Raw genomic sequence first — 27,578 nt, 5'->3', positions numbered from 1 at the left:
AACAAAAACATAGATTGTTGCCATCTACAATTTATTATTAACACAAAAACAAAGTGAAAATAATGAAGTGAATTAAATTTTATAAATATAATGTAAATAATTTAAATTTAATCATAATTTTGAACACATTTGGTAATGACATATAAATTTTAGTGTTGCCAGATGAAATTTTTTACTATAATTAGTAATATTTTATCTAGTAGTGGTATTAAATTGCGAATAATATTCGTCCGTCGGTGTATTGTTGTAGACCACTTCTTTATAATATTTCTCCTTTTCTTTCTGTTGAAGAGCCATTAGCTGATTCTCTTCCATTAACTGACGGGCGATTTCCCTGAGTAATGATTATTGTGAAATTAATTCGTATAACGTAAAAATTATATGCTACAACAAATTAGCCTATTATTTATTGATGAGTCTGGTATACTTTAGCAGTTTATAATATAGAAGAGATATTGTTATATAAAATACAATTAATTTTACCTTCTCTTTCTTTGGTCTGCGATATCTTGGCGCGCAACTTCACGTTGTATAGATTTAGCCAACGCCTGCCATTCAGCCTCCATTTTTTCTTCCGCCTCACGTTTTGCCTTTCAAATGCATTGAAATAAAATAAATTATAAAGAATACTATGATATATAAAAAAGCTATGTAGATACGTTACCCGCTCTCTATTTTGGCAAGAAAAAACTCAGCTAAGTGCCCGAGTTTCACTTAGTCACGCACCATTCAGCGTCGTGGCTGGACGTTCTTTTTATATTTTAATCGGCCGCGGCAGTTGTTATTACGAAGTACATGAGTGAGACATGTACTATGTCTCGTGCGTGAGAGTGAAAGAGAGAACAACTGTATTGGTAATAATGCGTTAGTAAGTAGGTATGTATTAATTACGCTGTTTTTTAGTGCAATGATGTTGGCGTATGCCGCGTCTACTAGTATAATAGTGTCATTTGAAAGAATATCACTATATTTATCTATTTCTAAACGATATAAAAAGTAATTTGGGTTATTTAATGGATACCTTTGCTGCAGCCATTTGCTCTTTCTGTGCGGCGTAAAACTTCTTAAGCTCCTCTTGATTCATTCCTTTGTACATGAAGCCGATGGCTCTTTAATCACAAAAAAAAATTTATAATTAAATTCAAACGCCTTTTTATTAAAGCGAGTGTTCTAAAACTTAAATAACTGAATATGCTGTTTTCGTTACATTGCATTCCGTTTCGCTAATGCCAAGGACCAATAGGTGTTTCAGAAAAAAAAAATACGTGTGGCACTCGGGGACTGCCACGGTATTAAAGCTATTGCATGCTATGCCTTGAAGCCACACCTCCGCCCGTCGGAGTGGGGAGCGTGAGGTTTTTTTTCGTTACGGAATTTCTGGATTCGGTCCCCGCGCTCAAGGCCCGCGATAGAAGCTATGCAATAGCTTAAAATCGTAAATATGTGGACGCTTTGTCTCATCAATTATCGTGAAATACACCAACATTTTAATAAACGGTATAAAAATTACCTGTTCTTGCCGAGCGCGCTCTTAGCCACATCAGGGTTTTCAGTGAGCATGTCCGACGTCAGATTGTTGTACATTTCCGCTGTGTTATCCGCTTCTTCTTGTTCTTTCATTATACTTTCTAACTGCTTCTTCTCTGCTGCCTGTTAAAATATTACTAACATCAATACTGATTATTCCTTGAAAATTTATGTTTTAATTTTGTTATTTTTGTGTCTGTTTTGGCTCTGGTCTAATCTAAGGTCTGGTCTTACACATTCAGATCAAAAAGCTCAGAGAGTATTAAAGAAAGAAGTTAAATAAAATAATATAATAGGTAACTCATACACCTTCCAGTGACAAAAAACGGAAAATTCGCAAATAGTAGGTACCTACACCTAGGTATTGATGTTATATTTGACTATTGAAATTTCAACATACAGCAAGTTATAATTTTTTTATAAAACATACCAAAGCCTCATTGTATCTGAGATTAGCTTGTCCAAGCCGGTATCGACACTCCCTCTCCATTTTATCCAACTCCCCGGCACGAGCGTCTCTCGCTTTGATGGCCATCTGTTAATTATATTAATCATTGAAAATTTTACAAATTGCAGTTGTAAAGGATTGCAATACTTTAATCGATAGGAATGTTATTTGAATTTATTTGAGCATTATCTACATCAGCACTGCTCCAATCAGTACGTAAATAAATAGATTTTGTGCAATATCTCTGTTGAAACTCGTACGTGTTAAAACTTAGAGCAGCTTCTATTTCTTTAGATATACTTTGCCAGTAACCAGTTAGACTACTAAAATCTAACTGCCCTTTAAAGGTGAAGTTTCCAGAATAAATTTCCCCAACCAATTCTATGTATATACATTTTTTAATCCTATTCTACATAATATTCACCATATAAGCCTCCTCCGCTTTCCTCCGTTCCTCCTCAGCGGCCTTCCTCTCTTGTACCTGCTGCTCGAGCCACGCGTTCTTCTGTTCAGCCATTATCTTCTTGCGCTCTTCGTATTCTAAGTCTTCACCTTCGAACCTTTATATCCATATATTTATATTTCATAAGGATATGTGAATATATTATCATGATAATAATTTTATTCGAACTTTTTAATAAGGGTCAGTTTCGTCAGAAGGTATCTCTGATCAATGCTGTATTATTTTAATTCAAATTAATCATAATTAATTGCAAATATTGCGAACAGAATGTAAAAAGAGTTCAGACAAATCTTGGTTTTGATCTAAGAAACAAGGATCATATTACAAAAGTTAAAAAGTTATACCTATCTACATACTATAAACTAGGGAATGACAGAATGATGATGGCGAACATAATCTTAACAGCCTAAACTTACTTCTGAGCACTGGACATGCCCACCGGCTCGCCGTCCGAGGCTCGTGGAGGCAGCTGCATCTTCAGCACATCAGGGTTGTTCAGATCGAACTCCCGTCGGTCTTCCGCCCTTTGGTACTTTTGGCGGAACTCGTCTATTTCTACGTTGATGCGACGTCGCTCCTGTGATGGAAGGTATCTACTTTCGCATGTTTATTATAATAATTTAAACGACAAAAATATAAGGGGAATGTGAATAATAAATTGTTTTGTTGAGTAATAAATGAATATAGAGTTAGGTAGGGAACCGTAATTATTTTGGTTAATTACAGTGTCATTAACAGTAAAGGTTAAAATTGCATATAATGTGCCTGTAGTTAAACATTTGAAATTAATGTCTCGACTTAATACAATAATATGTTGCGTAACTGCTATTATTTTCTTTAAGTATATTTTATACTCTATCATCAAGGCTAAAGGATCAAACCTCATGTTCCCTAGCTTCCAGGACAACGGCTAGATTGCTGTCCTTTATCATCTGCTGAGCGAATGCTAGATTCTTCCGCTCCTGCTCTTCTCGTTCAGCTCGTTTCTCGGCAACCTGGCGCTCCAGGAACGGTAGATCAACCTGAGGAAAGCCTTATTTCTTATACTTAATTATACGATGTAATATAGCACTCTATCCATTAATTATTACTATATTACTTGACCAATATAATATTTGCTGTTCATGGTCATTTAATCGAGAATTATTGGTGAAATAGGTACGTATGAGAAATCCTTTACTCACATCAAAATTTTAAAATGAAGTATCTATTAGTCTTCAAGTGGATAAGGTTCATTTATTTTTCAAATAATATATTTATAGTTAAACAACGCGTTTATGTATGAGTATGTGGCATGTGCTTATTTGAGACACCGTGTAGGATATTTCCGTGTCGCCAAAGTTTTTGCAATATCACTGTTGAGCAGATAGAAACCAAAAACGTTTAAGGTCATAGATCCTTTTTAGAGATACCTATCCATACAGTCAACATTCAATGAGATACGGACTTAAAATAAATTTGAAACGGAAAGAGAAGAATATAATAGAAATTGAATTTTTTTTTATTAATGTTGAATCAAGTTCGGGAATAAGAACTTATCAGTCCAATCACAATGAAAAATCTTCAGATCTGGTTCAATTCTAATAATTAAATTTCTTTCGCAGTTTTTAAATTAAATTTTAAGGAATGAAGCTCACTTGAATGAAGTACTTAGATATAGCTCGTCTTTTTGGGTGCTCTTTCTTTCCTTATTTATGTACCTACCTTCATGTTAGTTTTTTTTCCTCTCAAACACCATAACTAAAGCAATCCTGTCGTACGGATAAAATAGGAGATAAATTAAAACTTACACCAATTTTCCGATTCCTAGCATTGAAAATCCTAGATCTTCTTTCCAATTCGCATTGCCTTTTCCTTTCCCTATTCTGTGCTTCCTTTCTATCTTGCTCGTTGGATATTTGTAGTTTCATCATTGTTATAGTCTAAAACTAAAAACCTCCAGTGGTCACGCAAAAAATACGAAGTAAAAATAATAAAATGTGCAAAACGATCTAACAAGTCTGGTTGTTATGGTAACCTTGCACCATATAAATATATGCAACTATAAATAAAAATAGTACCTATTCATCACTTATTATGGTTTGGGAAGTCCAAAATTGACTAATGGGAAAATCCAGTCTATGTTTTAGAATTTATAAATCGTAGGTAGGGCGTTTGTGCACTACAAGGAATTTTACGGTCCGGCATTCCGATTTTTTACGGTCCGGTGTGGCATGAAAAAACCGATGAATTGGCTTTTACACCATTGTGCACTACAAGGAATTTTACTGTCCGGCATTCCGATTTATTACGGTTCGTCTTTACTCGGATCGGAGTGCGGTACAATTGGGTTGGCTCTCTTTGAAACTACACGCCACGCACCAATGATATTATATATAGAAACAAGAGGTAGATACGTCACCAACGCACCAAAACTGATTCCGTGAATTGGTCCTATTTGGGACCAATGCAATCAGTCAAAAATCAGTCAGATTTTGACCGGTTCCAGCGAGCGCACGTACCGATAGGTACATTAAAGTTGTCGAAAATGCCTTCCTGTGTGTTCAGAGAGTGCACGTATTCGTGCAAAAAATAAAGAAAGATAAAGGAATATCATATCACAGGAAAATATATTAAATTATTACAGTATAAGAGTAAAAATAACAATTTACAATTCTTTATGAATGACCCTTGCTTGACACTTGTATTGAAATAATGAAAGGGATAAAATATTGCTTTAATCAGTGTGACAAAGCTAGCGTACACTGTGTTCAAAGATTATCATGTAGATACGATTATTGAAAATAGAACGGTTATTTTATTAATTTCGATTTGGGTAAATACTTGATTATTTTTTTTTTTATTTTAAATCCACACAGTGCATGTAATTAACAAATATATCTATTTATTATATACAATGAAATCGTGATGGCAAAAATGTTTGTTTGGGAAAATGATATTGAATATAGTTACGTATACATTAAAGAAAAGATTATCGCTACTGACGAAAAATTACTATTTGCTTTTCTGTAAATAGCTATTGAACATACATTTTATTTGTGTTTTAGATAAAAAAAGGCTTATACTTCATCCTTTCTTTTATTTCATCCTTTTTTTTCATCTAGGCACCACTATTATTATATCCTACAAGTTGGAGTGATGACCTTGTACGGGTTCCGAGAACTGCCTTGAAACGAATAGCGTAAGATCGGTCCTTATGGAGTTCTATAAGGAGGACTATGCTCAGCAGTGGGTGTTTATCGGGTGAAATGATGATGACCGAAAACGAACACCACAGCTAGAAATAAATACTTAATACTTACAGTTATATCTCCAAAAAAGTTTTTTTCATTTTAAAACAACTTCATAATAATAAATAAATAGTAAATGAAATTTTATATATATACACGTTATATACTCACAATATACCCAAAAAAATGTTCCACATGCAGCGGCAAGCACACACAAATACAAGTTGCATTTTACATAATTTATTACATTGACAGACTGTATAAGAGAGATAGATGGCTATAATAAAATGATATAAACAAAAAAGACAAAGATAGTTTGTCACTTCCACGTAGGTGTAAGTGAACGTCATAAGAATTCACCAATTAAATAAAAATAAATAAATAGTTGCCATGGCAATTGGCATAGACTAACGACACAGAAGTTTCAATGTTATAGATGGTACGTTTCCTGCACACGTAAACAAATGTGACAATTTTATTTCATATTTAATTATTATGATGAAGTTGTATTAAAATGATAAAAACTTTTTTGGGTATATAAATGTATTAAGTATTTATTACTAGCAGTGGTGTTCGTTTTCGGCTGTGGTTTTCGGTCAGGGAGTTGATGTGATAATCATCATCTTCATTTCACCCGATAGACACCCACTGCTGAGCATAGTCCTCCTTATAGAACTCCATAAGGACCGATCTTACGCTATAGGTACATCTCAAGGCAGTTCCCGGAACCCGTACAAGGTCATCACTCCACCTTGTAGGATATATAATAATAGTGGTGCTTAGATAAAAAAGGATGAAATAAAAGAAAGTACGAAGATATCAGCAGACTTTTTTTATCGAAAGCACAAATAAAATTTATGTTCAATAGCTATTTACAGAAAAGCAAATAGCATTTTCGCCTCCCCCGCCCCGCAGCATAAACACGTTTTTCATTGCTGTCATCTCGGACCGGATAAAAACCATCCGGAATAGGGAAAAGTAAAATGTCGGACAGTAAAATTACGTATAGGTGCACAAGCTAGTATTTAGATTAATGGCAGGCCATACCGGACCGTAAAAAATCGGAATGCCGGACAGTAAAATTCCTTGTAGTGCACAAGCGCCCGTAGTGTACCAATTTCTTTGCGTATTTTGGTATTAGCCAGGGCTCGGAACCGGTTTGAAAAGAGCGGTTAATTTAGATTATATACCGGTAAATATATCGTTCCTTCATTTACCGGTTAAACAAGTGAACTGTTTATAAGTAACCCAAATGATTAAGGTTACCGGTTACTTCTGCACAAACGGTTTTGACACCCAAATTAACCGGTTAATTCCTTTATTATTTTTGCCTCATTTTTTAACGCTTGCCACAAGATGTAGTGAATCTAATATCTATACATATCTATAATAAATCTGTAGAAGGGTCAATTCTGTACATTGAAAATATTGAAAAAATAAATACCAGGGGGTGTTACTGGATCGATACCAAACCCAAATATGTGATTAAAAAATTTTTTGTCTGTCTGTATGTTCAGGCATCACGTGAAAACTAACGGTTCGATTTCGATGAAACTTGGTATAATTATACCTTATTATCCTGGGCATAAAATATGATACTTTTTATCCCGGAAAAATACGTAGAAAAATATAAATCTTAATTTTTCCGCGCTGACGGAGTCGCGGGCGGAAGCTAGTATCTAATATATCTAATATATTCTATTCTAAAATATAGTTTGTAAGTATAGATGTATGGATGTATGGATGTTTAGCACACATATAGAGGGTAACTTGGATTAACACATAGGATAGTTTTTATCCCGGAAATCCCACGGGAACGGAAACTATGCGGGTTTTCCTTTGCAAACGCGGGTGAAGCCGCGGGCGGAAATCTAGTTATCAAATTCAAATTTCAAATCTATACATATAATAAATCTGTAGAAGGGTCAATTCTGTACATTGAAAATATTGAAAAAATAAATAGCAGGGGGTGTTACTGGATCGATAACAAACCCAAATATGTGATTAAAAAAATTTTTGTCTGTCTGTCTGTCTGTCTGTCTGTCTGTCTGTCTGTCTGTATGTGAAGGCATCACGTGAAAACTAGCAGTTCGATTTCGATGAAACTTGGTATAATTATACCTTATTATCCTGGGAGTAAAATAGGATACTTTTTATCCTGGAAAAATACGTAGAAAAAAATTAATCTTAATTTTTCAGTTTTATCCATAGACGTTGTTCCGTAGAACCGCGAACACACGTTGCGTATTATTATAGGCCTAGCCGTATTTGGGAATTGGGTCCAATAGATATTTATAAGATGTTATTGACAGAGGTACTCAAAATTGAGAAATAACCATCCACGCGAAGACCGACATCCGCGCGGACGGAGTCGCGGGCGGAAGCTAGTATAAACTAAAATTGCGAACTTGAGTGCGATTAAGAATTTTGTAACTAAATGACTTCGCAACGTCCAGGCCCGTCGAGCGAGGGTAGCGGGGGCCGAGGATCCTTATGTAACTTGGTTTTAACCGGTTAATTTTCACCACCAAAACCAATATTAATGAAAAACCGGTATTTCGCATAAACCGGTAAAAACCGGTAAAGTGCAACCTTTAACCTAAATCAATTTCGGTTTGGGGTCAATGACCGAAACCGGTTAAGAATTTAAACCGGTTTCCGAGCCCTGGCTATTAGCTTGTTTTTTTTTATACATAATCTGCATTCTCCACTTACATAACAAAATTATAGTTCACAACCATTGAGATATGTTCACAACATACATTTTTGTTAAGTTTGTTGTTATTGCTCGTATATAACTTATTATTTACCACATACTAGCTTTTCGGCGGTTTCGCTGTAATTTAGTAAGGATTTCAGACAATTTCAGAGTTATAAATGATTGTTTGAAAGTTACTGAAATAACTATTGTGTAGGTAATTGTTCACTAATATATTCTTATGTGATAGGTCTTCTTCGGTCGTAATAATATTAATAATACGAACATTTTTACTTAATTTGAAAAGTGGGTAAATAATAGATAAATAAATGTAACGTGAATATGAGTAAGTATACATTCATTAACTATATTAGAGAGTAAAAACTTTAAGAATCTACCCTAATATTTACGTTGCATTCTAACAAAATAAATTAATTCAATTTTTCCTTGGATATTAAAGTTTAATTTAATTTTAACTTTATTGAATGAAAATTTTCGTATTTACTATGTTTACCTAACTACAAAACTATAGAATAAAATAAATATAAATTATATAATTATTAGGGTAATTGCGCCAGTTCGCGTCCACTTAGTGCAGTTGGAAAGTTTGAAGGAGAAAATAAAAATGTTCCAGAACAAATTTCAACGCAAAATTTATGTAACGTGTTCCTTACATAGTCTATTTTATGATTTCCTTTCAATTGTGTTGGAAATATCATGTGGTTTTTATTTATCTAGACAAATAGCAGAATTTGGCGTTTTACCCAGTTCGCGTCCAAAAATTCCTTTTTGCGTCCACCCGTGGACCAGTTCGCGTCCACCAGCTTAGAAAAGGAATTAAGAGTGTATTGGGTGATATTTTATCAGATAAATGCAAATAAAAATTAGATTTTAATAAATTATTTATTTACGAATATAGTTATTTAATAAAAACCGGCCAAATGCGAGTGGGACTCGCTTACCGAGGGTTCCGTATTAACCTGTCTTTTTTCATATGTTTTAACTGTAAATGATTATTTTTTCAATGTTTCCCTTATTTGTGCTATAAGACGTTGCTTCGTACCAAACTTCAAGTGTCTGTGTTTAGGTACGTAAAGTACCCTGTAGGTTTTGATTCCCTTGCGAATGTCGAAATTTGCGAAAATTTGCAGCATAAACGGCTGTATCTTTTGATTGCTTTGGCTTATAAGTTTAATTTTTTCACTGCTTCAAGGGACCGTAGACTTGAGTATTCAAAATAAATTTCAGCTTTATACCTCTACGCGTTACTGAGAAAAAGGGTCTTGACAGAAAGACAGACTGGCAGACGGACATACAGACGGACGGATATCAAAGTGATCCTACAAGGATTCCGGTTTTTCCTTTTGAGGTTCGGAACCCTAAAATCAACATTATTATTAATATAATTCACTGTGTAAGGAAACTGGAAAAACTTAATTATATTTATCTTCTCATCATTATTAGAACCAAAAATTAACAAAAAACAAAGTTACGTTATGTAAATAAATAATAATCAGTTCTATTAAGATTACCTAAATATCCTATTTTTTAGTTTCTAATGAATTAAATTTCTTTTTTGTTTATATTATTTTCTTAACCACAGACTTATTGACTCTCATTCTCAAAAATACTGGTCTCATTCTTAGAATACCCATTTTAAAATGAAAAAATAGCATAAAAATTTGCTAATTTGAATGAAAATTTAAATTAACAACTTGTGGTCTTAGTCAAAAATTTACAATCTATTTTAAATTACATATTTTAACAAACAATTCATTGCTACGTAATGAAAAACAATGTGGACGCAATATGTTCTATTGTTATGCACTACAGGTATAGTTTGCGCCCACCGTGGACGCAAAATGGAAGTTGTAGGTACAAATTCGGTGTAGTAATTCGCGTCCACCTTATTTTAGCTATTAATTGTAAGAGAAATAAACTTATTTATAATCCATACTATTCCATGTTTTGTTAGCAAAGCAAAGAAACAGTTACATATTCAAAAATTCACATTTAACAATAAGATACTTACCGTCAAACGCGACGCTGCGCACTATTTTTTTCTCAAAATCCCGCGCGTTTTAGCTCTCTCGTTTAATAGCCAAACTTAAATATTTTTTTTTAAATAGGATAGGCGGTGCGCAGGCATAATTTGAATATGTGTGCATGTCTCTTATACATTGAGGTAATTATCGGAAATTTTTCTTATTAAGTACAATTTTACATAAAGTATACTTATTTTCGTGAATTTTCTAAAAGATATCCGCAAAATGGACGCGAATAGGCAGGTGGACGCGAACAGGCGCAATGACCCTATCTACTCCATCTTACTTAACTAACGTTTAAATATTAAATTCACTAAACCAAATAAAAACTACCATTTGGTAGAAAATATTTAAACTAGCAACACTGGTTATGCGGCGATGTGCGTCGTTACGGCGACATCACACCGTACTCCGTAGCTTATCGTAGTACTGAGTGCAAGTGATCAAGTCTGTGCACCGATACATTATACATTCGCTGTAAAAGATAATCTCGCGTTGTATACATACCGCGCGTGTTTGAATTTCTTTATATCTTTTTTTTTCGTAAACCAGTGCAAGTGATACAAAAATTAGGTTTATGAACACCTAAAACATATTGTGTAATGTGACGGTAATATGACAAGTGTTTTAAAAAAATCTAGAGGCACTAAAGGAAAATCGGAATCCATGCAAGAAGATTTGCCCTCAAGATGGATCGTGTCCCCGGGGCACAAAGCCGAAGATTCAGCAAAGTTGATCAAATTCATCGATGAAAATATTATTGGCAAAGGAAACTCATTTTGCGGCCCATTCGGACGCAGAAAAGGTAAGAAATAAAAAACTTTGTAAATTAAGTAGGTAACCTACCTATAAAAGTAAAAATATCATAAAAATTATATTTCTTTAATACCTACATAGATAATAAAATCTTAGAATTTTTTACATAATTATTAATATTCTATTTTTATAGTAATAGAAAAAATTAAATGTAATATAACTACATAATACCTAATAGAAAAAATTAAATATAATAAGTATATAATTTTATTAAACACGCAACAAAATTAATTGTGCTCATCGCCGGTTTGTTAAATGGTATTGTTTAGAAAAATTAACTCGTTTCCGTATTACAGCTGTTAGCAATAAATAAAACGTACGTACCTATCATTGTTTACAATTAATTTTGTCCCACTTTGTTAAAAATATAGCACACCTGTTTATAAATACCTAGGTAATGTTATTGTATTGCAACTATATAGTATACTAGCTTTCCACCCGCGGCTTCGCCCGCGCAGTCAAAGAAAAACCCACATATACCTACCTAGTTCCCGTTCCCGTGGGATTTCCGGGATAAAACCTATACTATATCCCGGGGTAAAATGTAGCCTATGTATATGTTCTCGGGTATCAAAATATCTCTATACCAAATTTCATGCAAATTGGTTCAGTAGTTTAAGCGTGATTAAGTAACAGACAGACAGACAGAGTTATATTCGCATTTATAATATTAAGTATGGATATTGTATGTAGGTACATACAATATAATATATTATATAGCAATTTAATCAAATAGATAATAGGTATTTACAGTATCTATTTGATTAAATTGCGTTTTACTGAACCACATTTTTTATAGCGCGAATATTAGATAAGGAATACCTATGTACCTACCTTTGTTTGCAAATTAATGTAGTGCGATGTGATGTGATTTAATTTAAATATTTTATTTTTAATAAATATTAATATATCTAGGTAATACTATTATACAAAAATGCTGTTTTTTTTTTTCCATTCATCATTTCTATTTCTAGGTATACATACGTATACATCATACGACATAATATACTATATTATACCTACTTACTACACAAAAATATACCCGTAGCAGCTGTATATATATTATAACGTAAGATATAAAAATAGCTTAAGAAATTTACATAACCACTATCAAAAAATACGTGTTCGTATGTAAACAATGTCGATATGGGTGTGCGCGATTATACGAAATAATCGCGCGTTGACCTTCAAAAATTTGGCGATGAGTGTGTGGAAGCACCTTTACGCATATAATATTATGTTACATAAGCATTGTTTCTTACATCTGTATTTTTTATCTTTAATCTGCATTCTTGGTTCATTGTCAAGGTAGGAATTAATCACTTGCATTGTGTTGGTATTTCATCGCAAAACCTTTTTTCCTTGTATACAAGTAGGTACCAGCTACCATTCAATATTTTATTTCTGGCTTATAATATTATTTTCATTGTAACCAGACAGTATTTAATTCTAAATGATACTTAAATAAGCTATTTCTTAGAGCTACTGCTCGGCTCTAATCAAGCTCGTCCATGTTGTAAAGTTGCATTCATATGCTAAATCCCAGAATTAATAAAAACTGGCCAAGTGGGAGTCGGATTCGCGCGTGAAGGGTTCCGTACTATCTGTGAATAATAGAAAATCACGTTTGTTGTAGATATACTAATTTTTAGCGTTTTTTGTATGAGAGCCACTCTTAATATTATTATTTTTTAATTGTTACTCTTTGTTGTCATAGCGCCAACGGAAATAGTACATCATTTGTGCAAAATTTCAACTTTAAAGCTATCACGATTTACGGAGACAGACAGACAGACAGCAGAGCGGATAGCGGATTACTATGCGTAATAGGGTCCCGTTTTTTACCCTTTGGGTAAGGAACGCTAAAAATGAACATGTTTAATGGGTAGCTATTATTAAAAATTATTCAAATACGAAACGCTTACTTTTCATGAATAGAAATTCGTACACAAATACCTAGTTATCACTTAACCCAGTTCAGATTCGTATTGTATTACACAAGCGATGTAGTCTGAAGACAAAAAATACTTCAGGTTATTCAACTTGACATGCGAGCCTTACAAAAAACCAGGGAGAAAGGCATTCACCGCGCCGAAAAAACAGGTTCGATGTATTGCCAGATTCGTGTCTGGAACAAAAAGTCTGGATGGGAATTTTGGAATTATACCTTTTATGTAGTTATTATTTTACGGTCTTTGATTACTGGTGTCCCGTTTACGTTTTGACAGGTGCGTTTATATATATCGTCATAAACCTGGGTAATTTAAAATGGTTAGGTTATTGTATAATATTTATTTTCTTTATATTATACAGCGTTATTTATATAACGTTTGTCTTCGTCTTTACACAATATGAACTAAATTTTCCTGTATAGAATAAAATACATACTATGCCCACAATAGACCTTGGTATGTTCCTTTAAAAACGTTTTCCGCGAAACGAAATGAATTAAATAATATCGTGGGACAAGTCAACTGAAACATCCGTTGCATATTCATTTTATTGAATTAACAATGTTGACAAATGTGCAATGGTTATGTTTATCATATTACTGTGTACCGTATTTTAATGAAATGCGTCGTAACTCGTAAGGAAGTGCTTACATTAGCATTATAACACGGTTGACATTTAACAATATCATGATTGGCATGGTGATAGTTGAGTAAATCTATTCGCTATTTTATTCAACAATATTACCTACTTTAGAATATAAGATTGCTTTATGTATAGAAAGGTATATAATAAAGGTTCATATATATAATTAAAGTGCTAATACATCTCTCTAGTTTTCACCAAGTGATAGAGGTTTTCGAGGAAATTTTTAGTATATACCTATAATTAAAAGTTTTAATAGCGTGGTCGTAAAGTTAATAGAAATAAATTAAGTAATGACTAATGATATGTGTAATGTGTATACTGTATATTGCATGTATTATACGTAAAGTGTATGGTACTGAATACTCATACCAGAGATGAAAACTTGTGGAAGAAAATTGCAGTTTGAGTAAACTGCATTTTAAACAAATGCTTAATCATATGCATAGCATGAATATTAATATTTTATGGTATGCATTATTTAACTTTAAATTCCGGATGGTTTATTAAACCTGCCAGTGATTTAAATTAATTATAACCGCATCATGCGGCATCCTGCATCGGCCATATTGGATTACTGTCAAATTGACAATTTGGAAACACGTGTGACGTTGGACACAAATTTGGAACGACATTATTCAAATTGGCGGAATATTTGATTACAAAATGTTCTCTCTACTACGTAGGAATTATGTTGAATTATGAGGTGGAGTTGGCGCGAAATTCTACGTAGTATTTTTTATTGTTTTATATTACGCTGATTTTGGTATTTTGCCGTGTTTTTATGGTCCGGGAGCCAGAAGCATATTTTATGACCAAGTTCCTCTCAAGCGGTAATTAGTAAAATGCATCAAAGTATAGTATTATGAAGCCTCGTGAACGTCAGCTGGAGCTCGGTTGGGGGGGTGAGCGGTTGTAGCCTCCCACGCACGTAAGAAAAAAAAGTATATTCATTCATTTCCTCTCAGCTAAAAATTTGTCAAATTGTAGCTAACCCAATATCTCAACGAAAAATAATAATCAGCTGGTTACAGCATGGTGTATTATGCGCCAGCTGGTGTCTCGAATATAATGAGACATTAACAAAATCATCGAGATACGTGGAATTCCATCAACATAAGTCCCCGTAAAAGATAAGTAATAACTTTATTAATTATATATTATACTATTATTTTTTTAATAAATAAAGTTAACTAATGTTTTTAGTAGGTTATTTCATATTTGTTACACTTTTAGGTAATTATGTGAATTTGATGATATGATAGTTATTTTTAAATGCAGTTTATAATACATATTTGTAAAAACATGTTTACCGATGTGGCTGAATGTACGTAGTGTAATCATGTGCACAACTAACCACCTCCAAGTACCTTATTACTGTCTATATTATGCTAGCGTGTGTTGCTTGAATTTTTAAAAATAACGATAATAATTAAAGATACGTCATTTCATCTCAGATGAAAATTTGTGAGCTGATTGTTAATATACTGATGCGATAAATAAAAAAAAATCAGCTAGCAATAATTCGAGGAAAACCTAGTCAGTTGATGCATATAAATTGGCAATAGATGCTTCTGTCTAACTCCTATGTAATAACTTTCAAAGTATCAGCTGACGGTTTTTCCACCCAGATACAGCCAGCTGACCTATATATATATATCCACAATTACATATAAGCTATCATCAGGTAAATTTTAGTTTGAGAGGAAATCACGGAAAATAATTTTATTTTTTTCATGTTCGAGACACCAGCTGACGTATAATACACCATGTTGTAACCAGCTGATTATTTTTTTTCGTTGAGATATTGGGTTAGCTACAATTTGACAAATTTTTAGCTGAGAGGAAATGAATGAATGTATTTTTTTTTCCTACGTGCGTGGGAGGCTACAACCGCTCACCCCCCCAACCGAGCGCCAGCTGACGTTCACGAGGCTTTATAATACTATACACTGATGCGTCTGACGAATTATCTCTTGAGAGGAAATAATTAACCAAATTTGCACCTGGCTCCCTAACCATTATGGATTATATGAAACATAATTTGGCACATCTTTATACTAATGGATAAACTCGAACACTTAGAAAATCTCAATAACTTACTTTCTTTCTGAGTGACACGTTTTATTTTCGGGTCATTCCAGGCGAACCCTGGTCAATTGACTTCTTAAAAAAAATAAGACCTTGAGAGGCTTTAACCCTAGATCACTACCCTTCGTCGATTCGACGACGCGTCACCAAAAAAACCGCTATAACTTTTACGCGCGCGACCGTATGGTTTTCTGACTTCAGCTAATCTCAGCCAACCCGTTGCGCTTGCGATGGACGGTAGTGCTTTGTGCGTGGAAGGTCCACACGCGCTGTTCCAGCAACCATGGCTCGTCACATCGACGAAGGTTAGTATTAACGTAACTTTTTGTACTATTTAGTTAAGTTAAAATTACGTTATTTTATCTTTTATAATGGTGCCTATTATTTTATTTTTTAGATACGATTCATATGTTATTTTTAGAAGTTGAAAGCGATGATGAAAATTCATCTGCGAGAGAGCCTGAAGACCACATTGAGGCTGAAGAGGCATGAAACGGAGGGTGATGATGAAGTTTCTACTGTAAATAAAGAGCAATTTCCAGATCAAGATTATGAGGCAAGTAGTACTACATCTCCTCACGTTCCACTAAAGACGCCTAACACTTCAGCTGACCCTAGCGATTTGATTATAAGACCATCGCGTACCATTCTTCTTGGGAAAGACAAACACATTTTATGGTCATCACAACAGTCAAGGTCACAAAGCAGAAGATCTTCAAAGAACATAGATACATGACACGTGGGCCTGTACGCTTTTTTCAAGATATTTTAGATCCTCTTCAATGTTTTTCAGGTATAATTACTGGTGACATTACTGATACTCTGCGGAACTCAATCACATAAATTTTAAAAATGCCAGCAAGAAATAATGTGAAAGTTATAAATGAGACTGAGCAAAGTAATGCTGCTAATGTGCCTCCATAGTAAAATAAAATAAACATCTATGCTATATGTCCCTCCGTAAAGCAAAAGTAGACTAAAAATATGTGCACTAGGTGCAAAAAATCGTTGTGTGAGGAACACAAATTTGATGTGTGTCACAAATATTTTAGATCCTAAGCTATTATCAAAATTATATTTTTAATTAATTTTCCAGATATTATTTTTGTTATTAATAGTTTATTTCGAGCATTTAGAGGATTATATTATATGTACAGAATTTTTCAAAAAATTTAAGAATGTTCATAAAGCGTGTAAACTGTGTTCTCATTTTGATGACTGTTTGAATTAAAACTATGTTAAAATAAATATTTTTATATTTTTATATGTAGATTAATACATTATCCTTAAAATAAAAACATAACTACAAATATATTTTTTTAATTAAACCCCTAAATCCCCTCCAATAAACAGCGTAGTCGAAACGACGAAGGTTAGTATTAAACGTCGAAAAATAAGGTTAGTGTTCTAGGGTTAAATGTAATGAAATTAAAATCATACACAATTAAATACCTACATAATATGTATTAGTCATTATCCCACCACAAAGATTTTCGTACATCACTAGTCATTACCATAACGACAATTATTGTTTGTACACAATACGTCGGTAGCTTTCCGCTATAAAATGAATCGTGTACACAACTTTATTAGTCAATGGTCTCGCACGTTGAAGATAGAAGCCACTTTGACATTGAGATTGTAATTTGTAATTCAAACGATGTTAGCGCATGATACGATACGATTTGAAATGGACTGGCATCGATTTATAAATATTGTAGGTTGCTTGATTACTGTTTTTTGTTATAATTTTAGTTTTATAACGAGTTCTAAATTTGAACGTTTTTTTACTAATACTTGAGTACATAATATTATATTATGTAAGTATACTTAGCAAGTTATATCAAATAGCAATTTTAAGTGTTTTTTGCATTTTTTGTTGTTTATTTATCCATACTAGAATAATATTAATATATAATATTATAAATGCGAAAGTAACTCTGTCTGTCTGTCTGTTACGCTTTCCCGCTTAAACCTCTCAAGTCTCAACCGATTTTGATGAAATTTGGCACAGACAATCTTTAGACCCTGAGAAAGAAAATAGGCTACCTTTTATTGCGAAATATTCGGACCGCTAGTATTTTATAATTTATTAGTCTGCACAAAATATAAACAGACATAAAAATTAACCTATTAAATATTATTTCGATTTTTCTATTATAACGAAGGGCAGTAAAGTTACGAGAATTCTAATACAACATAATATATCATTACAATAACTGAAAACACACATCAATATTTCTTGTATATAAACTAAAACCTATCGTATATTAGTGTTATCTCATGCCAGTGTACACAAGGTTAGCTAACATAGTTGCGTATCGACTATCGAGTTACTATCCTATCTCAAGGGAATGAAGTGAACTGCGCTTTTAGTCTTAATTACAAAGTAATACGATTAAATACACGCTGGTGTCATCCAGTCAATAACAAGATGTGTTGCCATTTTTAGTCTTAAAGAAAAAAAATACGTCAACTATAGGAAGAAAATATATTTGTTTGGAAAATGAACTGATACTGGTAAACACGTCATATGCTTCTAGTTTGCATGGTCAAGTGATCATTTCTAGGTTGTCCGTATCTTTTCATTTACCATTGTAAATTGTAAATACATATTATAAATGCACATATAATACACATAAAACATACATTTACCGTTGAATTAAATTATTTGCTAAATCTAGTACTTCTGCAACTGCTGATGAGATAATTGAATTCAACTACTGCCTCTTGCTTTGTTAATAATGGTGATTCGATTCTAAATCAAATGGTATACCAAATAGCATTGAAATTTACTCGGACCTATTTTTTGCTTAAAACCGCGAGATATGTTGAATTTAATCTATTTACCAAGTAAAACTATAATAAAAAGGTCATACATATAGCCACAATATAGCTGTTGTTATTGTTTTGTCGCATTCTTGCTTATATAAAATAATAAATGAGTAAAAGAGACATATTACTGATAACCCTAATTATATACGGAATGAAGATGTTTATAACTTATGAAATATGGTTCATAATACGTGGTAATATGTTCATATTATATTATCTGTGGCAATGCTATCAGAACAGCTGTGTTCGCCAAATTATATTTGGCAAAGACACAAAATTTATCTGCGAAGTCATTGTGTTTCCTTCCTTCATTATTTAAATATTAGTATGTCAATAATAGACACTAGGATTATTATTTATTGAGGAAGTTTAACATGTCTAGTAATAAGAATATTTTATTGGTACTACCAGCTAGGTTACCTTGAAAATTGTACTGTATTATCAGATGTGTAATAAGTAATACCATATTGCTTACCTACATTAAACAAGATAAATAGTAACTGTAAATAGCTGTAAAATCTGTGTAATATATAATATGTAAAAGCTATATTACGTTTATTTTATTTATAAAAATAATTCATGCAATATTAGTTTTGGCACATGACCACAACGAAAAGTACAAATAAAACTTGACTTTTAGGTACGGTTAAAGATACGATGATATAGCAATGAAAATTCAGACCCTTTTGACATAGATCAGAGATAACTTTGCTTACCTATAATACAGAAAATACCTACAACCTAAGTTTAATTCCAGATCTTTTAAATGGTGAAACAAGACGGTAGGGTTAACTTCTTTGTCCTAAAACTATAAAATCAGCAGTAACGGGGAAGTTTTTCTCCACTCATTAAAATACCTCGTGACTGCAGCGACGTGACATGTTGAAAATAATGTGCCTTTAATGTAAATCATGTTGCTGCCTTATTACATGTAATTGCGTAAATTTGCGATTGTAGACATACAGGCGTCGCGAACAGGTTTTATCTACAGGGTAAATACTGTTTTACTGTTACCTTTTATATTTATAAAACTTAACTCATCTACTATTCATGTTGGGTGTCTATTATAATTTTTATTTAACTGGCTTCATAATAACCCCCTCAAAAATGTGGCCGCTGAACAGTTAAAATTATGCAATATGGCCATCATTGTGCTATAACTTATATATATCTCAATGATGGACAGTGGCCAGTGGGTGTTTTAAATTGAGATGTGTATTATACCGTTATACTTTTTTAATATAATTAAAGCGTATACGAACATATCTACGTGTTTAGTAATCTGCGCTTGAAAAGGGCTATTCAGACTTTTATAATTAAAAAACCGACGCGACGTAGGTATATAATAAAAATTTCCCAAAAATTATTATCAGTCGAAAACAGATCTAAGTGGTTTCCTTCACGCAATTTAATTAAATACTAATTAGAAGTTGTTTTGTAAGTGAAAATTTATTACGTATTTTATAATATTATTTGTTATCAGCCAAGTGACCTTGATATCAATGGATCAGTCATTCAATTAAAAGCGAGTTATCATAATATGTTTATTGGTACTGTACTGTGACATTGATAAGATGAATAGATAATGAGTGGCACTTTGACATAATTACCAATGATTATGTATGTACATATGTATTATTATGTAACGAAGTTTATTCTATATTTTCGCTAAGCAACAATAATAATAAATAAGTTCTTAATAATTTAAATCGACGTTTCTAATTTGCGCACGGAGGAGTAAGTAGCTTATTTCTCGTATTTTATAAACCGACTAGTATTCCCAATGGATATGTCGTTTTGCAACAAAAAGACAAATAGGATCTGCTGCTTGTTTATTTCATGTTAGGTTTAGTTTTACCTATATAAGCTTTATAGTTATGTGAACTAAGGCTTAATGTTTACTTTACGAGATTGATTGTTAGGATCTATATAAATCTAATATTATATTATAAAGGCGAAAGTTTGTAAGGATTTATGGATGTATGGATGTATGGATGTTTGTTACTCTTTCACGTAAAACTACTGAACCGATTACAATGAAATTTAGCACACATATAGAGGGTAACTTGGATTAACACGTAGGATAGTTTTTATCCCGGAAATCCCACGGGAACAGGAACAATGCGGGTTTTCCTTTGCAAACGCGGGCGAAGCCGCGGGCGGAAATCTAGTAAATAAATAAATATTTCAGGACAATTTTCACACTCGGCACTATCTGATCCCATACCATAAGCTTTCGCTTGTAAATGTAGCGTAAATTATTTGCAATGTGTTATATTTTCTATTATTTATACTGTATTTTATAATAATTTGAACGTTGAAAGCACTTATCGCTAGAACAAAGCTCTTCCAATAGCTATATGTAATTATTTTTATGAATGAATTTTATTTCAACGTAAAAAAATGTCCTACGAATAATTTCACGAATGTATACTAAATGTGTGTAAAACTGAACCGTTTTTGTTGCAGGTAAATAAAACATATGCATTCGGTGAGTCAGCGGTTTGGTAATGACCTGATTCATGCTTCTAGATCTAGACGGAGTTCGTCTAGACTTTAGTTGAACCCTAATTCGTTTTTAGAAAACTCAATTGGCAAGCCGTGGTATTATTTTCATGAATGATTTTAGAGTTTACTGTTTATATTGTTTTCCATTGAAATTAATAAAGTTATTCTAGGTATATTTTAAAATTAAAAATACTACTCTTTATTATCCGAAACGTAATGGCATTTAAAACCGATCTTCTGATTACTTAATTGGTAAACCTCTCAAAGTTTATATACAGTACCGAAGTAAGCAAAAAAGCACAAAATATAATCTACTATACTAATATTATAAAGCTGAAGAGTTTGTTTGTTTGAACGCGCTAATCTTGGGAACTACTGGTCCGAATTGAAAAATTCTTTCGGTGTTAGATAGCCCCATTTATCGAGGAAGGTTATGAATATATATATATCTTCACGCTACGACCAACAGGAGTGGAGCCACGGGGCTGAAACCGCGCGGAGCAGCTAGTAGTTGATAAAAGAAGCAAATTGCCAACACTAACTGTAATTAGTAATTTAAATAAAGTTTTACTTGTTTAGAGAACAAGCATTTTTAGTTTTTACAAACGTTCTAGTATAAAATTAGAATTTTATTTTGCTAATTAGCGATTTTACGTTCGATAAAGGTTTAGAATAAAATTGTTGACGTGTGTAGTGTAGTATTATTACTGGAGCAAAGGTTGTTGTACGGATGTTTTACGTTGTTACTTGTTGCCAGCGTCAAATATTTTGAAATAACTTGGCTCATCTTTGGCAATATTTAAACTATCGGATTTCAGATAGCTAGTGTGTCAGTCAATGTTTTTAAATAATTCGAGTTTCAGTTGTTCGTTACGAACAAGGTTACGAATGTGCGATTTTTTTTATTTTAACTTTCCGACACGGCCATTTCAAAATATTGGTACAGTTCTAAAGTTTTTACTTTTTAAAGTTAATGAAATAAATATAAATAATCCAAAATAATCTATTTAATTTTAGTTGAGCTTTTTATGATAATATAACATATAATTCTTTATTCATTCCGTATCTAGTCAATTTATCTCAAAACGTTATAATACAGACTACACTACGATTATGCATGCATTTAATAACATACATGAATGTGTGTCAATTAAATGTGATTTTTATGGTTAATTTATAAAAGATAACGGTCGACACAACTTGATAAGGTTTATAAAATATCAAGTCGGGTAATGACCGATCGAGAGAGGCTTACGTGTGTACCTATAAGTATGTGGCCTTCATTAGTTTTCGATTTATAATTAATGAATTGTTGTGAAGCTATTGATGCGTTACTGGGGTTAAGGTTGGTAATTTGAGATAGATTAATAAAATTTCGATATAAATATAATGAAATATTCGATAAATGGGGATGGCGGAACTGCACGATCTTGTTCCGCCATCCCCGTTCTTCCATCGATCGTCGAGGCGCACAGATTCTAGGCATCGCTATATGGTGGACGTTCCATGTACCCGGACTAAGCGGTTCGGTTCCACATTCTTTATCCGAACCGCGAGGGACTGGAACATGCTTCCTGAGTCTGTGTTCCCCGACGAGTACAATATGGGGGTCTTCAAGGGTAGAGTGAACAGGTACCTTCTAGGGAAGCGCGCTCCATCTTAGACCACATCTCAGCTTAACATCAGGCGAGATTGTGGTCAAGCGCTTCCCTATAACCAATAAAAAAAAAGATAAATAATTTCAGGTGTTGCCATATACCTATTCAATCATTGTATCTTTATTCAATTGTAAAGGGCGTAAATTTACGTTTAAAACAATAAAAATGTGAACCACGACAACCAACTAAACAGGATAAATTTTTTTTTTTCCATTGTAATAATACGTTGCTTACATACCTATCTCTATATATGATACAAGAACGTAATAACAGATTAATCGACTGTAACTTACTATAAAAAATACTAGTTAATTATCTAATCCATGATAGAACTCTCAAATACTACGCCACTTAAAAGAGCAAGGAATTACAGGCAATTGAGTGTCCTAACAGTGATCTTACGGTACACTTGAAGCCATTGTCTCGAATTCCCATGGTCCCACCCTACAGGATACTTACAATAGGGCCACTAACCCACCAATTGGTTCAAATTACAAACCAGTTCATCAACCTCACCATCAAACGACATAGAACACTCCTGTCCGTTTTAATTACAGTTTTTTGTTCGCGAAAACATTATTTATTTATAGAGGTGACGGGCAGACAGCCTGCCGCCTAAAGTTTAATAACCTCAGTCAAAGTATGATGGATGATGTTTTATTTTTTTAATTTGGTCACGCTATGGCTGACGTCAACGTTTGGAATAATTATTGTGCTGTCAATTATGATTGCTAGTTGCAAAAATTTGCTGCCGTATCATTCCAATATGGTGACATGGCTCATTTTCTTTAACTAGACCACTAGACGTTGTACCTACTGTATTTGCGTTATTTTATATTGATTAAAGTTTGCAAAGTAATTTCATTAATTACGGTTATGGAGCGAATTGTTAGAAATAAAATTTTAATTAAAGAAAACACGAAAATTGTATGTTGAGAGATTTACCGATCTAACAGATAAAGGGAAATGTTTTCCTCTTAGGATCAATGTCGCAAAATTGTCATAATAAAAGATATGTAAATTGATTTATTATTCATTTTTCTATTTTTACTTTCGGTTGTTCCTATAAGTACCTCTTATCAATTTAAACAAATGTTCGCATGTGTGCAAATGTGCACATGTGTAAATTCTCTTTATTTCAAGGAATTTACTAGTCACTATACGCCTCGTATTCATGGTAAATATTTGAAAGTAAAAAGACTTTTTTAATAAAGATATTTGTTTTGAAATCTAATTTTTCAATACCTTATTATATAATATATACTCATTACACACACACGCACACACACACACATACACAAAGATACACACCTGTTCTGTTCCATAAAGTATATCTGAATAGTTTTTACATACCCATTTATCTTTATATATCACTTTTTACTTTATTAAGGAAATGTTATTCGTGTAACAATAAATGGTAATGTACTCTAGGAAGAGCGAGATATTCTACCACAAGCTTATAAATGCTTAAAAGGATGTCTCAATGACTGATATAATTGTAAACATATTTGTTAACGAATAAATATTTTTGATTTTGATTTTGATTTTGATTTTGATTTTGATTATTAACATCTTGCATTGCGAAAAGCGCAATTTTTATAAAAAATGAAAAAAAATATTCATATTTCATAGCTTCATTTTTACAGCTGTCTTATCGCAGTCGTAAAGTTTATAGCTCGCACAAGCGCGGCCTGTTTACAGGAAACGTTACACAGCCTTTGTTATTACCGAATTAATTTTATTGCCATATTAAATTCGAGATGGTAGCTACATATTTCATAGATTATGTAATGATATATTTCTGCGTCCTGTCTTAATTATATGTAGCTAAAGCCATAATATGTTAGTTACTCTATTATCGATTTTATAGAATGTAGACTGCAGAGAGATGATTGAGTAAGAATTAAAGAACTAATTAAGCGAATACATGCAATTAAGTCGTTGTTAGCATTTTATTTATTAGCTTCATCTACATATTTGTATGTAATCGTCATTTAGGCTCCATTTGAATCAAAATGGAGTTACATACTTCATACGGACAGATTTAATGCAAACTTTGTACCTAAACTTATCAAGGATCGCTGAAAATAAAATTATTTCATAAGTTCATTTGTCAGTTCAGTTTCATTTTAAACTAAAACTTCATCATATTCAGATTTAACCATAACATAAAACTATATTTCAACATACTTATCTACACTTCTACACAGTTACTAATCATATGACACGTATTATGTTACAATAACAACAATACTTCAACGTGGGCCATTTTTGTGACATTTGGCACGAACCCGTCACATTCCTGTCGACATACTTGACCCCATTCGTCTAATGCATTTCGTCGAATGGGACACTTAGCGAATAATCTTTGTCAATTTAGCTGTTTAAAAATTTTGTGTGATGTATTCGATTCGAATATTTTGAATTTGGAACATCAATCATAGTTTTTTTTAATACAGAATGTTTTTTTTTAATTGTTTTTGGTGTGCTATTCATAATATGTGTATCATTATTAGTAAACAATTAGTAAACGATGTTTTATATGGCAAATTTTTTACATGAATAAACTTAAAAATTAATTTTATAAACACTTCAATACTTACATAATAATTACGTAAGTACTAAGTACATAATGTAACAATCTTCTATAAAAACATCTCGTAATTGCGTAAAATAAGAGGGCAGAAGTGGCTCTCAGTTTTCTAGAAATAAATGGTTCTTCATCTTTTATATTATGTTATAATAATAATAATATTATACAATGGTAGGATACTGAATTATTTACTGCCGTTTATTAGATAAGTAATTATGTCACCTTTTGGTATGATTAATTAATTTTATTAAATTAATTTTATTTTTCTATGTAACATAACATAAACATTTAATCGTTAATTATTATAGAGCTTTTTTTTTAAATGCGTTGTTCGCATAAATTTAATACAAATCGAAATAACGTTTTTTATGACAAAATCCTAACAGTTAAATAAGAATGAAATAATGTTTTATTCACATAAATAAAATAATTTCCTCGTACACCCTCGTTCAAGTGAAAAAACAATAATTCAAGTCGAAATGTTTTACACGAGGCAGAAGTTCGTAGGCGGAGTACAAAGATACAACAATACTAAAGGGCCTATCAAGGTGATGGCAACCTTTGACATTTGCTTCGAGATCTTAGAACAATTTTCTGGAGCGAGCTTTTAAATCTGTTTTGTTTGAGGTAACAAAAGACTTCTGTAACTACGACGTGAAACCACTGTATTAATACTGTATTATCTATACTAATTATACTAATTCTTATTTCTTACTGATATAGTAATACTACTATACCAATATTATTAAGATCAAGAGTTTGTTTATTTGAACGCACTAATCTCAGGAACTACTTGTCCGATTTGAAAAATTCTTCCAGTGTTAGATAGCCCATTTATTGAGGAAGACTATAGGCTATATATGTACCACGAGCGAAGCCGGGCCGGACCGCTAGTACCTAATTAGTACAAGTACAAGTACATAACCATTAAAACATGGTTTAATAACTCAGGCCCCGGAACCACAGACACAATAGAAAATCTATTGTGTCTGGGACCGATCGGGCAGTTAATACCTTTATACATTTTTATTTTATAAGATAGGCATTTTGTTATACGATATAAAAGAAGAATGCAAAAACAAATATAAAAAATGTAGGCGTAGCTTAGGCGACTTCTGAAAATTCTAAGAACTGAGCGTGTGTAAACTTCCGGCAATAATATTCACAAGGAAACGGTTGCATGAATAAATATAATATATCATTTAGAAAAATATTAAATAAATATACGGTATACATAGTTATATTTACTATTTGTTCTAAAAATAAACCTGTAAGTGCCTACATGTTAATCTCTCAGGTAGGTACCTGTTTCACAAAGATGTCCGACCTTGGCGTGATATTACACTTTCAAATGTGCATTTGCATGACACGGTATACACGTGTATGAGTTCATGTAGATTGTGTCCAAGTGTTCATGCCTAGCTTGATGTATGGACGGTGGAGGGTTTAGTATTGCTTGTATATGTGTACCTCCAAATACAAGCAGCAAACCCTTCTTAAATCCCTACTAAAATGATCCAAAAGGAACCCCTAACACATTACTGTTAGGGGTTCCTTTTGGAAGATTTTAGGTTGGTCTTAACTGTGATAATACCTACACAGATTTTAATTAATGAATTTAGAGCTTTTGAGCTTTATTTTTCTGCTAAAAACAAAATATTGGTCTGCTTTGCTGTTATATAAACAAAAGTTTTATCTATTGTTTTATATTTCCGCAACGCATAAATATTGCACGTCAGTCGTAATCTATACCATTATCTTCTATAATATAAAAATGAATCGCAAAATGTGTTGGTAAGCGCATAACTCGAGAACGGCTGAACCAATTTTGTTAATTCTTTTTTTATAATATTCCTTGAAGTACGAGGATGGTTCTTATATGTACCACTGGCGAAGCCGGGGCGGACCGCTAGTATTATATAGAACCAATATACATCCATACTAATATTATAAATGTGAAAGTAACTCTGTCTGTCTGTCTGTTACTCAATCACGCCTAAACTACTGAACCAATCTTCATGAAATTTGGTATGGAGATATTTTGATATCTGAGAAAGGACATAGGCTACTT

General features: G+C 32.6%; 3 protein-coding genes across 4 annotated transcripts in view; 2 read left to right on the top strand and 1 right to left on the bottom strand.

Moving 5' to 3' along the window:
• Positions 1-97: 97 nt before the first annotated feature.
• On the bottom strand, positions 98-4,428 carry LOC123701345 (RIB43A-like with coiled-coils protein 2). Its single transcript, XM_045648778.1, has 9 exons — positions 4,229-4,428; positions 3,320-3,460; positions 2,855-3,015; positions 2,400-2,535; positions 1,958-2,062; positions 1,511-1,650; positions 1,022-1,109; positions 484-590; positions 98-334 (listed from the first exon to the last, which is right to left on the bottom strand). The coding sequence occupies exons 1-9, from the start codon at positions 4,349-4,351 to the stop codon at positions 193-195; spliced, it is 1,143 nt and encodes a 380-aa protein (XP_045504734.1). The 5' UTR covers positions 4,352-4,428; the 3' UTR covers positions 98-192.
• A 6,380-nt stretch (positions 4,429-10,808) lies between these two features.
• Positions 10,809-27,578, top strand: part of LOC123701350 — a 105,635-nt gene continuing 88,865 nt past the window's right edge. The window contains exon 1 of the mRNA XM_045648784.1: positions 10,809-11,216. Within this exon, the coding sequence (XP_045504740.1) occupies positions 11,027-11,216 (190 nt within the window). The 5' untranslated portion in view covers positions 10,809-11,026. The remainder of the gene's footprint in view (positions 11,217-27,578) is intronic.
• On the top strand, positions 16,030-17,331 carry LOC123701349. Of its 2 annotated transcripts, none has more exons than XR_006752725.1 (2): positions 16,030-16,218; positions 16,311-17,331. XR_006752725.1 is itself a non-coding variant. In XM_045648783.1 (2 exons), the coding sequence occupies exons 1-2, from the start codon at positions 16,144-16,146 to the stop codon at positions 16,647-16,649; spliced, it is 390 nt and encodes a 129-aa protein (XP_045504739.1). In that variant the 5' UTR covers positions 16,030-16,143; the 3' UTR covers positions 16,650-17,331. The 2 variants fall into 2 exon arrangements, 1 of the variants encoding a protein (XP_045504739.1); XM_045648783.1 differs by having other exon boundaries at positions 16,335-17,331.

This window comes from Colias croceus, chromosome 21 (assembly GCF_905220415.1).
Source record: "Colias croceus chromosome 21, ilColCroc2.1".
Taxonomy (NCBI): Eukaryota; Metazoa; Arthropoda; class Insecta; order Lepidoptera; family Pieridae; genus Colias; species Colias croceus.
This window is presented reverse-complemented; position numbering and strand designations above follow the sequence as displayed.

Excerpts from the sequence above, each read along its gene's own strand:
- LOC123701345 (XM_045648778.1), bottom strand. The coding sequence starts at position 4,351 with ATGATGAAACTACAAATATCCAACGAGCAAGATAGAAAGGAAGCACAG. Across the intron at positions 2,063-2,399 it reads AAGCGGAGGAGGCTTATATG|ATGGCCATCAAAGCGAGAGA; the intron begins GTGAATATTATG and ends TATAATTAACAG. Across the intron at positions 591-1,021 it reads AGCAAATGGCTGCAGCAAAG|GCAAAACGTGAGGCGGAAGA; the intron begins GTATCCATTAAA and ends TGCATTTGAAAG.
- LOC123701349 (XM_045648783.1), top strand. The coding sequence starts at position 16,144 with ATGGACGGTAGTGCTTTGTGCGTGGAAGGTCCACACGCGCTGTTCCAG. Across the intron at positions 16,219-16,334 it reads GGCTCGTCACATCGACGAAG|AAGTTGAAAGCGATGATGAA; the intron begins GTTAGTATTAAC and ends TGTTATTTTTAG.